Here is a 12,696-nt window from a genome sequence, read left to right as displayed (position 1 = left end):
CAATTTTCCTTTCTTTTCAGGCTCCTAAGTATGTCTATAAAAAATTACTTATTTCTTTAGAAATGAGAGCAAAGGACAATGGCTGAAAAGTCTGGCTCACTTCAATAGGATGGCTGTTATCTAAAGCATCAAGTTCCTGGGCACGGGTGTAATCAGCAGATACAAACTGAGTCCAGATATCATACTCTGGGAAGCAGTGGTCTACACACAAATATTCAATCCATGATGCAAAGCCTTCATTTAACCAAAGATGAGTCCACCATTCCTAAAAATAAAAGAAATAAATGTATAAAGAAAACAAAATTTTTATCATTCCACTAATTTAAAAAACTCACATGTCCCTCCCACTATACTCTACAACTTTTAATAAGCCAAAATTCAGGAAAAAACATTCAGTAAATAACTCACATCTCTAAACAGAAAAGATGCTTAAAAGAGATGCTAAGGAAGGCCAACTGGTGATTTTGGCATTAGGCCTAAGGGACCTTTCAAAACATAGCTAAGTAACTCTATTACCAAAGCTAGGAAAAAATGGAAGGAAAAGGGAGGGAGGAAGGGGAGAAAGCCTTTATACGGAAAAGAGGAAGAGAACAGGTAAATGGAGGCAAGAGACTATATATATGGTCAGGTAAAATTTAGTTGAATAAACCAGAAAGCTACCAGAACCAAACAAGGAAAACTGCAAAAGATTTCCATAATGACTGACTGACAAGTTAAAACTTTCTAGATAAATAGAAAAGTAGTACTGCTTATAAAAAGATTAGGTAAAATTAACAGAAGTTTCATGGCATAAGTAGTTCAGTAATGAACGGTGTTTAAGTACTTATAGATTATAAAATTCTCACCTGCTAATAAAATTAAACATTAAAATGGACAAAGAATATAAATGAGTCAAAGATAAAACCAACTTTAAAAAAAAATCAACTTTTTAGAAAGAGATTTTATTCTGTTTCATTAAAGTTGATTAAATCACTTACAAAAAGAAAGCAATATAAGAATCCAAGATATATGCTAAAAGACTAATGTAATGGTGAAAAGAAAAAAGGCATTTAAAATTCTGAAAAGATCAAATATTTTCAATATTTAAGTGATGAAAGCCTATCTAAGTGGTTTGTACACTTACTTAACTAGTAGCTTCCAAGAAGATAAGCTGGTACAGAGCTCATTATTCACCAACTTATCATGAGCCCTTAAATTTCAGTAAAGAAACAACTGGCATCTAATAACTATAAGGTCACTCAATTCAGTAAAAAGTTGTTTAAAAGCTATATGAGAATGTGCACATTTTCCCTACTAAAATTTATTGCTGGTAGTTTAAAAATAAAATCATAAAAAATAAAGACTGCTCAAAGCTAACAAAAAATTGGTAGCAACGAACTTGCTACATTTGGAGAGGAGAATATTTCTGCACATGTTGGAATACATGTTCCAGCATACTTAATTCCATATGAAATTATATTTCAAAACTTTTTTTCAGCCCCAAGTAAAAATTTAAACATCTAAAGCAAAAGGAAATGGTTTAATTTCAAGGGCTGGCGTTCTTTAAAAACTGCCTCAGACATGTAATGGTTGCTAAATGTCTTACTGTCTTGCTTATTCCTGTGACATATGGACCCAACTAACATCCAAGTCAGGTTCTGCTCTTTGGCAGCCTAAAATGCTATCAGGGAATTTGGCTGGCTCCAGAACTTCCAGTTCTTTCCTTATAGAGGACTTCTAGTTCAAACTCATTAAACTCTCCTCCCAAGTTCTAACACAACTAGCCAACATAGAGAGTACTTATTTGGAGTGAGAGGGAAAGGTCAAGACTTGAGAACAGAGATCATTCACTGCAAACACTGTAAAATTCACTGCAAACATAATAAACAATAATTTCAATGGGACAGCTGGAAATTTTATTCTACTTAACAGTTACTCCCTAGTTTCATTTCTATCAAATTTCAACTTAACATTTTAAGCAATGAGAAAACTGACTCCTAAAAACATTGCAACCTAATGGATTATGTTCAGGTTACTTTTCAGCTACTTAACTTACATAACAAATATGCTCAAGAAACTACAGTTAGCCTGGAATCTCTGAACCTAAGAGGAGTCTCTTTCTCTCACCATAGTATTATGACTTCACCATTTGCAGGCAAATTCTACAACAGTTTAGGAAATATTTTCTGTTGAATAAAGACTGTCCACATTCTTTTGATTGACAAAGTTATCTGATAAACACTGCTGAGCAGACATTCTAAAATAAAGCTTTTCTCTCATTCATTTTTTAGTACTATGTTCCAGTCAAACCTGAAATACTATGTAGCCAAAATAATGTGCAGCAGGATGAAGATAAATATATTTGAGCACTTAAAAATATTAAATACCATAGTAACAAGATTTCCAAACCATTGATGGGCGAGTTCATGTCCCACAACCAGAGCAACCCACTGGCGTGATGAGGAACAGGAGTTTTTTGGATCAATAAGCAATGCAGTCTCCCTGTGTTTAAAAAAAACCTTTTTTTAAACAATGTTAAGTATTGCAATAAAAGGAGGCATACACAAATGGGGGAGGGAGAGTCAAACAGTAAATAAGATGGTCAAGATAGGTTTTAGAGATATCAAAAAAACATTTCCTCAGAGTGCACAGAATAGAAAAAGTTCTGGGAAGATTAAGGACTATTCCAACAGAATTCATACAACAGAAGATCAAAGATGAGACACAAGTTTAATCATCAAGTTTGTAAATAGGACAGTTGTCTGCAAGTTTTAAAAAGCTTTGTCTAAAGGATTAGGGATTATTGTGCTAGACAGAGAGTAGACAGTCCTTCCATTAAAAGAAGGGGAGTGGCAAATGGGGGGGGAGATGCATTCCACAGTCCCAACAAGAACACTGAGCAGGCTGTCCAAAACTTAACTCATCAAAGAAGGCGGGGCAAAAGCTTGTTTACAGATCCTGCTTTAAAAATTATACAACCCACATGTTTGTATTGTGGTGACAGATAAGTAAAAACTTGGCTAGAAAACATTAAAGCAGAGATCGTTCTTCAAGCTGGAAAAATAACTATGAAACTCCTGGGAGGAAGAGGAGGTACCAAAATGAGAAACTCAGCCAAAAATAGATCTAAAAATGTTACTAATGCCAGATGCTCACTTTAAAATCTTATAATCTGATAGTAGCACCAGAGGGTGTTCATCTGCGTTCCTGAAATGTGTGCAGAAGTGGGGGAGGTAGGAAAATTTACAGCAGATCATAAAGCAGAAGCTACTCAACTGTGATTAACAGTGAAGCTCTTATGAAATCAGTGACTGAAAAGATAAGGCCGGGTAATGAATCATTAACATACCTATAAGTAACAAGGCCCCAGTTCTCCATGGCACCTTCATAAAATAAATATAAACATTTATTGATATATGTACATACTTCTTCCTCAAAATCACAAAATTCAAAAAAGTTATTACAATTCAGCAATAAAATGAAATTTACTTTACCAGCTGCAAAGTCTGCAATAGCAATGAGATCAATTTTAGGTAGAGGATAAGGAACATTGAAGTAGTCCTTATAAAAAGGCAGGGTTTTAGCAGCAACCTACAAAAGTATAAACAAAAGAACCATCTGATAAATATTTTATTGTAATTCATATAGAAATCCACAAAGGAATCCTGTTGCAAGCCAAAGCATCTCAAGTTACTAGAAACCAACCCTGGGGAACCCTACCTCCAAGTCTTTGGCTTTTGTTATGTTGGCCAAACTTTAATCCATTTATAATATATTGGTATGAAAAATACATTACATCTTTTCCCAAGCACTCTGTGGATAAATAAATTCCACTCTAATATTCTCTTAATCATTATCTTACAAAATGCTAATGTGACACCAAGGTTGGTAGCTTCAAAATTCTATTAAAAATAAACCCAAAGTACACAACAAATTTCAGACTAAATTATAAATAATTGTACTAGTAATTGATCAGAAATGTAAATTCCCCAACCTGGAGTTATGGACTGTTGGAACAATCCTCTTCAAGTACATTTACCTCTAACGCAAATTTTCCTTGCTCTGCTTTGCCAACAGGGGTGTAAACACGGACACACACACCGTCTTTTGACCTTGTTTCTACAAAGTCATATTCACCCACAACAAATGCCACCAAATATGTAGACATGACAGGTGTGCGGGCAAACTTCACTTCCACTACATTTTCATCATCAGGGTATGGTTTCCGATCAATTACATTCTTAAAAAAAAAAAAAAGAAAAGAAAATTTAAACAGATTTACATTAAATATCTTAAAGCAAATACTAGCCAAAAATATGTGCGGCTTCTCCCTCCCCCTTTCCAGCACGTCTTACTTATCTATCCCAATTCATCTACTGCTTTTATGCTATCAAAATCTCTCCTATTAAGAAGGAAACACTAAGAAGTTGGGGGCTGAAGTGTTAAAACTACCAGGGATCTATGAGAGAAAAGAAGCAACTTTTCTTGAATACCTACTATATGCCAGGCACTGGGATGTTTTAAGTAAGACCTCAACACTTTCCAAGTGAAATAAGGATAGAAGGCAATAATTATTAATAAACGGTAATTGTGAAATCTACATTTCAAAGGGTACAGATATCTAAATTTAGAACATTCTCTATACCAAGCCTGACTCAACAAATTTGTGGAGGAATCTCCACTTTACCAATAGAGTTCCTAATTTCTCTTTGTTGTTACCAACCTCCACCCCCCTCTGCCTTTTTTTTTTTTTTTCCCCTATTCAGGGTCTCCACTTTCTCAAGACCTCTCTATTCTTTCTTCCAAGGAAGTCTTATTCAAGAACAGATGGGATAAATTCATTCATACTAAACTGTAAAATAGTATTTCAGTTTAATATATTAGCCTCCTTTTTAGAAATATTTTAGAAGAGAACGGCATTCTCTCTATGGAATTCTCTCTACCATAAAGGAGGCAGAAACCAGTTATTTTCAAAGTAGGCTTTTCCAAGTTCCCAGAGTCTTATGACCAGCTGTTGGGCACTCTCTGTGTTAAACAATACACTTCAAGAGGTAAATGCTTACTCTGTTTATGAAAGAGATAATGACATCAGTGAAGAGAGCATATTCTAAGAATACAATCAACCAGAAACCTAAACACACTTCATATATGGCTGTATCTTTCGGCACTTAATAAGAAAGTCAGATTTTTTTTTCAGGCAATATTTATTAAACTCATCATGTTTTTAGTTTTCCAAATTATAAGAAATTTTTTCCATGAGGAAGGAAACTCCAAATAAGGGAATTTAAAAAAAGAGGGCTTACTGGACATAAAGATGACGACCATCTGTGTTCCTGTTATGTATCAAGCACTGTGCTAGGTGGTTTCATGCTATTACATCTAACCAGCAAACTAAATATTCTAAACACTTGTTCAAATTTTCAATATACTTACATACATACATACCATGTTTGATAAAGCTACTCTGTCTTTAGGAACGACCAATGAGATATCAAAAGTTGCTTTGATGGCAGGCTCATCCCAGCAAGGAAAAGCCCTCCGGGCATCAGTAGCCTTAAAAAAGGAAAATGAAATATGAATATTACTGAATTAACCTAACCGACTGTTTTATGAAGTAACTGTCATCATCTTTCTATCATCCATTCCTTCACTTGTTTAAATATTTACTTTTTACTCCATGCCAGCAACACGCCAGGCAGTGACTACAGAGAACACACGGGGCGTATTATCCCTGCCACATCAACAATGCAAAAACAAACAAAAACAAGCAATAACCCAGGAATTAGGTCTGCTACAGATCTTAATAATCTATAGTTTTAGAATAATTTAGAATAATATATTTTTTTAATTTAATTTTAACTTAAATTTTTTTAAGATTTTATTTATTTATTTGACAGAGAAAGAGAGATCACAAGTAGGCAGAGAGGCAGGCAGAGAGGGGAAAGCAGGCTCTCCGCTGAGTAGAGAGCCTGATGCGGGGCTCGATCCCAGGACCCTGGGACCATGACCCTAGCTGAAGGCAGAGGCTTTATTTATTAGAGAGAGAGAGAGAGCATGAGCAGGAGGAGGAGGAGAGGGAGATGTGGGGCTCGATCCCAGGACCCAGGGATCATGACCCGTGCCAACTAATTGAGCCACCCAGAGACCCCTAAATTTTTATTATTTTTTTTTAATTTATTTTTTTTTTAAGATTTTATTTGTTTATTTGACAGAGAGAAATCACAAGTACACTGAGAGGCAGGCAGAGAGAGAGAGAGAAGGAAGCAGGCTCCCTGCTGAGCAGAGAGCCCGATGCGGGACTCGATCCCAGGACCCTGAGATCATGACCTGAGCCGAAGGCAGCAGCTTAACCCACTGAGCCACCCAGGTGCCCCTAAATTTTTATTTTTAAGAGAACATTCCAACATCTCAAAAATCCAATTTTAATGGTTTCAGCAGTAATGTTCAAAACACAGAGCACAGGAAGGTCAAGAAGTATACTGTAAGAATTTAGAGCTGGGAAAATAGGATAGATTGCCTCTCTGGCTTTTATTTCAAAAACAAAAATATTTCCAGAATCTCTAATGTGCTTTATCTTCATCTGAAATGATAACAACAGGAATAAAGACAGATGCTCTTACCAATTCTAAACAGGTCATTCTTTGTCTTTGTTTTTTGTTTTTTAAGGGGAGAAGGGGCAGAGGGAGAGGGAGAGAATCTTTTCTTTTTTAAAGTTTTTATTTATTTATTTGAGAGAGAACACAAAGGGAGAGTGTGAGAGAGAAGCAGACTCCCTGTTGAGCTGAGAGCCTGATGTGGGACTCGATCCCAGGACCCTAAGATCATGACCCGAGCTGAAGACACTTTAACTGACTGAGCCACCCAGGGGCCCAAGACAGATAATCTTAAGCAGGCTCCCCGCCCAGCACAGAGCCCAACTTGGGGCTCAATCTCATGAACCTGAGATCATGACTCGAGTTAAAGTCAGGAGCTAGACACTTAACCAACTGAGCCACTAAGGCGCTCCATCATTTTTCTTTTTATTATTTATTTATTTTTAAAGATTTTATTTGTAAGTAGAGTGTAAGGAAAGAAAAGATAGCACAAAAAAACTGAACTTAGGAGCAGCAGCAGTAGAGAAATGAATAAGCAGGGAGAATGGCAGGCAGAAGGAGAAGCAGGCTCCCTGCTGAACAAGAAGCCTGATGCGGGACTTGATCCCAGGATCCTGGGATTATGACCTGAGCTGAAGGCAGATGCTTAACTAACTGAGCCACTCACGTGTCCCAGGGTATCCATTTAATAGCATTTCCATATAGAACACATAAAACTGTCACCACTTGACCTACTTAATGAGAACTCATTTTTTTCTTTAAAAATAAAGAGGAAAGTTGTTTTTTAAGAAAGAGCAACCTTGTTAAACCAAAATATAGTCTTTGTAGAATACCAGTTATAAGAGAAAGAAACTTTAATAAAACAAAACAAAGTAAAAATAAAAAAAGAACCAATTACAAGATTCTGTATCATGAAAAGAAGGAATAAATTATACAGAGGTATAGGAAGCACATACTTCTGGAAAAAAAGTTTCTCTAAGGAAAATGCTAGATGGCTAACTGCACTCTCAAAGAAGTTAAGTAAATGATGAATTCATTCAAAGAATAAATAAGACATCTGAAAAGTAAGCAGAGTGTACAGAAAGAAAAGATAGCACAGAAAAACTGAACTTAGGAGCAGCAGCAGTAGAGAAATGAATTTATACTAGAGGAAATTAAATGAGTAACACAGATAACAAGATCTAAAAGTTTCTAAAAAAAAGTTTCTAATACAGAAAGGACAGTGACGAAAGCCATCAAAACTTCATCTGAGGGACAGACATCAGATATAAACCTATTATGAAAGAGCACACACCACAGTGAATGTAATATATAAGAGGAGAAAACTTGGCTACACTGAAGATCTAAATCTGAACATCAAAAGGGTTCACCAATTACTATGTAAAGTTCATGAAAAGTGAACACCTGGTTAAAAAAAAAATTTAATTTTTAAGTACAAGGAAATAATTTAACAAGCAATCAGGAAGAAAGCAAAGCAAAGCAAAACAAAACAATGTTATTCTACAAGGGAAAAAAAGATATTCCAGTCTGATTCTTCCCCTTGACAAGATGAGATATGAAAGACTGTGGAACAACATTTATATGCCTTTGAAAGAGAAAAACTATAACCCAATTGTATATACTTGCTCTTACAGTTGAAAAGTTGGGTTTGTACTCTTTGTAGCAAGGGAAAACTCACAGTAAGGGGAACCCTGGGGTGTGTGAGAAACAAGCTATCATATGTGTATTCAGGATTTGGCCCGGTGAATTGGGGGAGGATTTAGATTCACTATAAACTGGGTGCTGTCAGAAAGTGGAGGAATTCTGTGGGTAGGCATCTCAACAGATCTCACTTACAGAGAGGGCAGACTAGAGCAAGAGTAAAACTGACACTGAAAAAGAAGTAGTATTCATTTTAACTAAGAGACGGACTTGGTCGCTATTTCATGGGTAGCACAGCTTTTGTCTGTCCTTAGATGAAATTATGAAGCACCCTTGTTTTGTTTCCCTTTATCATAGTCTTAGAGTAACCCTGCCTAAGGGTGGTGCTCTACGATGCTTTATGTCGAAAAGGAGACCAACAGGGACTAGCTGGGAGTGCTGGCACAACTTTTTAATGTTAGGGGCTGCTGCTCCTCCTTTCCCCCACCCTCAACAAATCTATTATACACCCATTAAAACTGGTCATGTATTAAGCAAATGAAAGATTTTCAGTTGTGCAGAGACTCTGGAAGTGTACTATCCACATACCCTCCCTTAAAAATTTTATTGGAGAAATACTCCAGGTAACCATTGCAGGATGCAGAAGCGCTTAAAGGGCTAAAGATAAGCATTGAAATAACTGAAACACAGAATTAAGCCTAAATAGTTATGGGAATTTTTTTTTAAAAGATTTTATTTATTTATTTGACAGAGATCAAAGTAGGCAGAGAGGCAGGCAGAGAGAGAGAAGGGGAAGTAGGCTCCCCACTGAGCAGAGAGCCCCATGTGGGGCTCGGTCCCAGGAACTCCGGGATCATGACCTGAGCTGAAGGCAGAGGCTTTAACCCACTGAGCCACCCAGGAGCTCCTAGTTATGGGAATTTTTAAAAAAATATTTTATTTATGGGGGAGGGTGGGGGGGAGCAGAGGAGACTCCATGCTCAGCATAGAGGCTGACTCAGCTCAATCCCACAACCCTGAGATTATGACCTGAGCTGAGTCGGTTCACCCAAGTGCCCCTGCAAATGTCATTTTAAAACAGAAGGCAAAACAAAATTCTTGAAAGAGAAGATACACCAGGTTAGACAAATTAGTAGTAAACTAGAGCTGAAACTTTATTTTTTAAAAAGGACTATGTTTATTTATTTGAGAGAGAGAGCTAGGAATAGAAAGCACAAGCAGGGGGAGCTGCCAGCAGAGGGAGAAGTGGGCTCCCTGACCCCAGGATCATGACCTGAGTCAAAGGCAGATGCTTAACCAATTGAACCAACCAGGCACCCCAAATCCAAAACTTTAGGTGTGCAAAACAAACAAACAACACAGAGATAAAGACAGAAACATAAAAACAGATATGATCAGCTATTTCATCATCCACACTGAAATGTACAGGACTAAAATTAATTAGATTTACTACTTAAAAGTACCACTAGCAAATTCAAAACAAGTTATGTAATTTTAATATACATGATAAACAAAAATCAAAGAAAGTACAGATAATATAGTAAGATAAACAAATAGGACATTTCAAAGAAGCAAAGGAATGCTATACAACATTGCCATTAATTTGGTAGGATAAGCTACAGGTGTCAAATACTAAGAGCATAATTTTAATTAAGAAAGGTACACAGTATAAAGACAATTCAGGCACTGAAATTCTGCCACATATATGCATGTATGCAGATGTATACATACATGTATATACACATACATGCATATATAATTTTGTCACATACATATTTTATTACATATATGCATACACATTTATACAAACATATGTAACAGAATTTCAATACCTGAATTGCTTTTATATAAGCACCTTTTTAAATTAAAATTATCTTCTTAGTATTTGATTCCTGTGGCTTCTCCTATGAAATAGTAATGCCGTTGTGTGTGTGTATGTGTGTGTGTGCGCGTGTCCATTCTCCATCCTACATCTCTAATTCTGTCCCTCTATAATGGAGATAACTGGATGAGTACACAATAAAAATTCCAAAATCATGAATATAATCATGGCCAAAGGCACCTACCTGAAAACAATCACGCAAATAATGGAACAGAACTTTGTCAGAATATCTACTTTAAGATCACAGCATTTTAGAGAAGAATACCATACCTCAAACTGTGTGACAGCAGCATAGCGCACCTCTCCAGAAGGGGTAGTATATTTACTTCTATAAAAACCTTTCATTTTGTCATTCAGCTCTCCAACAAAATCTATCTTTAAGGTTCCTGTACCTGTGATTGAAGATGAATGAAACCACTCAAATACAGATATTAAGTACAAGTTATCAAAATACAAGTTATCAAAAATATGTCCTTAAGACACTAACTTATGTTCAAATCATTTTTTTTTTCCTTTCTCAAACACTTCTGGCAATGGACAGAATCTAGTATCTACTGAAAAATGGTAAACTAATCCTAAAGTGAACCTTAATATCACGTTTAGGGTGACTGTTTAGAAAGTTCTTTAACTGTATTAACTTAATCTCTAATCACCAATCCATAAAAACAGGAAAGGAAGTGAACATTTATTATTAAATTTATGACATGCTACTGTGCATGGAGCCTTAAAAATATTTAGAAACTTGGAAGTAGTATAGTCTCCATTTTTTCAGATGAGGAAACTGAGGCTGAAAATTAAGTAACTTGCTTGATGTCACATGATTATTAAGTAGCAAGAAAGAAAGAGATAAAAAATTTAGGCCTGTTTAATCCAAAATTCATGTTCTTTGCCAATGATGCCATATAAATTGGTCCATTTAGAGGACTTCATGACAATTTAAGACAAAAACCCTATCTGTTCAATCCAAATAGAACATTGATTCCATACTTTTGAAAGGAACTATATAGGGAAGATCAATGATTTGGCTGGCAAAAAGGCATTAAAAACTCTTACAGTCACCTCAATCATTTGAAATGATAATATTAAAGAAATACATTTATCCAATAATTACTAAATGCAAAATGAATGTATATTCTACTGGTGTATAAGGGCAAAAACAAATTAGACAAAATGGGAGTTTTGTGAGTATATATACCTTCTTTCATAACAGGAAAGAGATAATAATTAATATCTATCAGTCATCTACCAAATTCAGGTGCATGACAAAACAAGAATCCCCTTCTACATTTTACAAATTAAATCTCCCCAAAAAGCCAACTAGAAAAATGTTGACTTTTAATTGATTCTTTTAAAAATGCCTATTTATAACAGGATCTACAGCATGGGAATCTAACAAATCAAAGACACAGTATGACTATAAAGTAATTAGGCAATGATTCCAAAACTTTTATATCCTAATGTTTCAAACTGTCATTTTGGAATGCCATAGAGCAATGACACTGACATTGTTCAAAATGTTCTTAAGTCCCTCTCTTTCTGACATATCCTTTTGGATGTTCTCAGTCAGATAGCCACCTTCCAAAACCGAACTGACTTTTTTGAAAAGCTCCAAAAGTCATGAAGAGTCCAAGTCTACAGAAAAAGTGAATGACAAACTGCAAACTGTTTCTAGATAAAATGCTGTTGTTTATTAAGTATGTCAATTAAGTAATTAAAACGATTTTCACATGTGCTTCAAACTCATTCTGAAAGTAACTTCAAGAGAAAATTTCAGGCCTCTGCTGTGAAGTCATCATCAATAAACAGAGCGCCATATTCTTTTTTTTATTGTGCTCAACCTACGGCCTGAACTCACAACCCCAAGATCGAGAGTTGCATAATCTGCTGACTGAGCCAGCCAGACACCCCGAAGTGCCATATTCTTAATGTAATCATGCTGGGGGAAAAAAAATTGAAGCTCATTTGAATAAATGTGTGTGAATCTTATTTTTTAAAAATCAGACCTTCTGTCTAAAGGGGACAATGAATACTCTCTTAAAGAGAATGACAGATTACTGGAACGGTAAGTAAGAATACAGTAAAAGAATGTGAAAGAATTCTTAATGATTGATACTAAAGAATTTAACTATAATATAAAATTTCTCCCTGTTTTCTTTAGGAATTCAGTAATCTTTAGGAAAGCAGATATATATACATTAATAAAGTTTACAAGGAATATCTAGTACATTGTAAAAACTCACTTCATTTAAAGAGAAGTATTTGTTGGAATTTTATGTTGCAATTCCACAAATGGAACTGGCCAGTCTGTTTTCACTAGTCAGCTAACATGTTAAGATTTCTTTTCTATAACTCATACTCCATGGGAAATCTACTTTTGCCTCTTCCTACTTGGAATAATATGATTTAAAACTCATAACTAAATAAGAAAGGCTGCTTACACTTTTACTTGGTTTTAAATCTCCAAGGCCATCAAACCATAACAAGATACTGATAGTGACCACTTCCAAAAAAGTGGCATACTAAACAAAATACAAAGTATTGGAAAAGGTTATTACCTGAAATTCAAACAAAACACAAGTTAAAGTTTTAAAAAATTATAAT

At 35.4% G+C, this 12,696-nt stretch overlaps 1 protein-coding gene across 1 annotated transcript in view; it reads right to left on the bottom strand.

Annotated features, from left to right (window-relative positions):
- NPEPPS (aminopeptidase puromycin sensitive) overlaps window positions 1–12,696 on the bottom strand; it is an 81,380-nt gene that overhangs the window by 23,079 nt on the left and 45,605 nt on the right. Inside the window, exons 4-10 of the mRNA XM_059378783.1 lie at window positions 10,366–10,487; window positions 5,425–5,532; window positions 4,019–4,219; window positions 3,474–3,570; window positions 3,329–3,362; window positions 2,367–2,481; window positions 101–265 (exon numbers count right to left, since the gene is read on the bottom strand). Of these exons, the coding sequence (XP_059234766.1) occupies window positions 101–265; window positions 2,367–2,481; window positions 3,329–3,362; window positions 3,474–3,570; window positions 4,019–4,219; window positions 5,425–5,532; window positions 10,366–10,487 (842 nt within the window). The remainder of the gene's footprint in view (window positions 1–100; window positions 266–2,366; window positions 2,482–3,328; window positions 3,363–3,473; window positions 3,571–4,018; window positions 4,220–5,424; window positions 5,533–10,365; window positions 10,488–12,696) is intronic.

This window comes from Mustela nigripes, chromosome 16 (assembly GCF_022355385.1).
Source record: "Mustela nigripes isolate SB6536 chromosome 16, MUSNIG.SB6536, whole genome shotgun sequence".
In the NCBI taxonomy this organism is placed as follows: domain Eukaryota; kingdom Metazoa; phylum Chordata; class Mammalia; order Carnivora; family Mustelidae; genus Mustela; species Mustela nigripes.
Note: the sequence above shows the minus strand (reverse complement) of the source record. Positions and strands in the feature narration are given on the sequence as shown.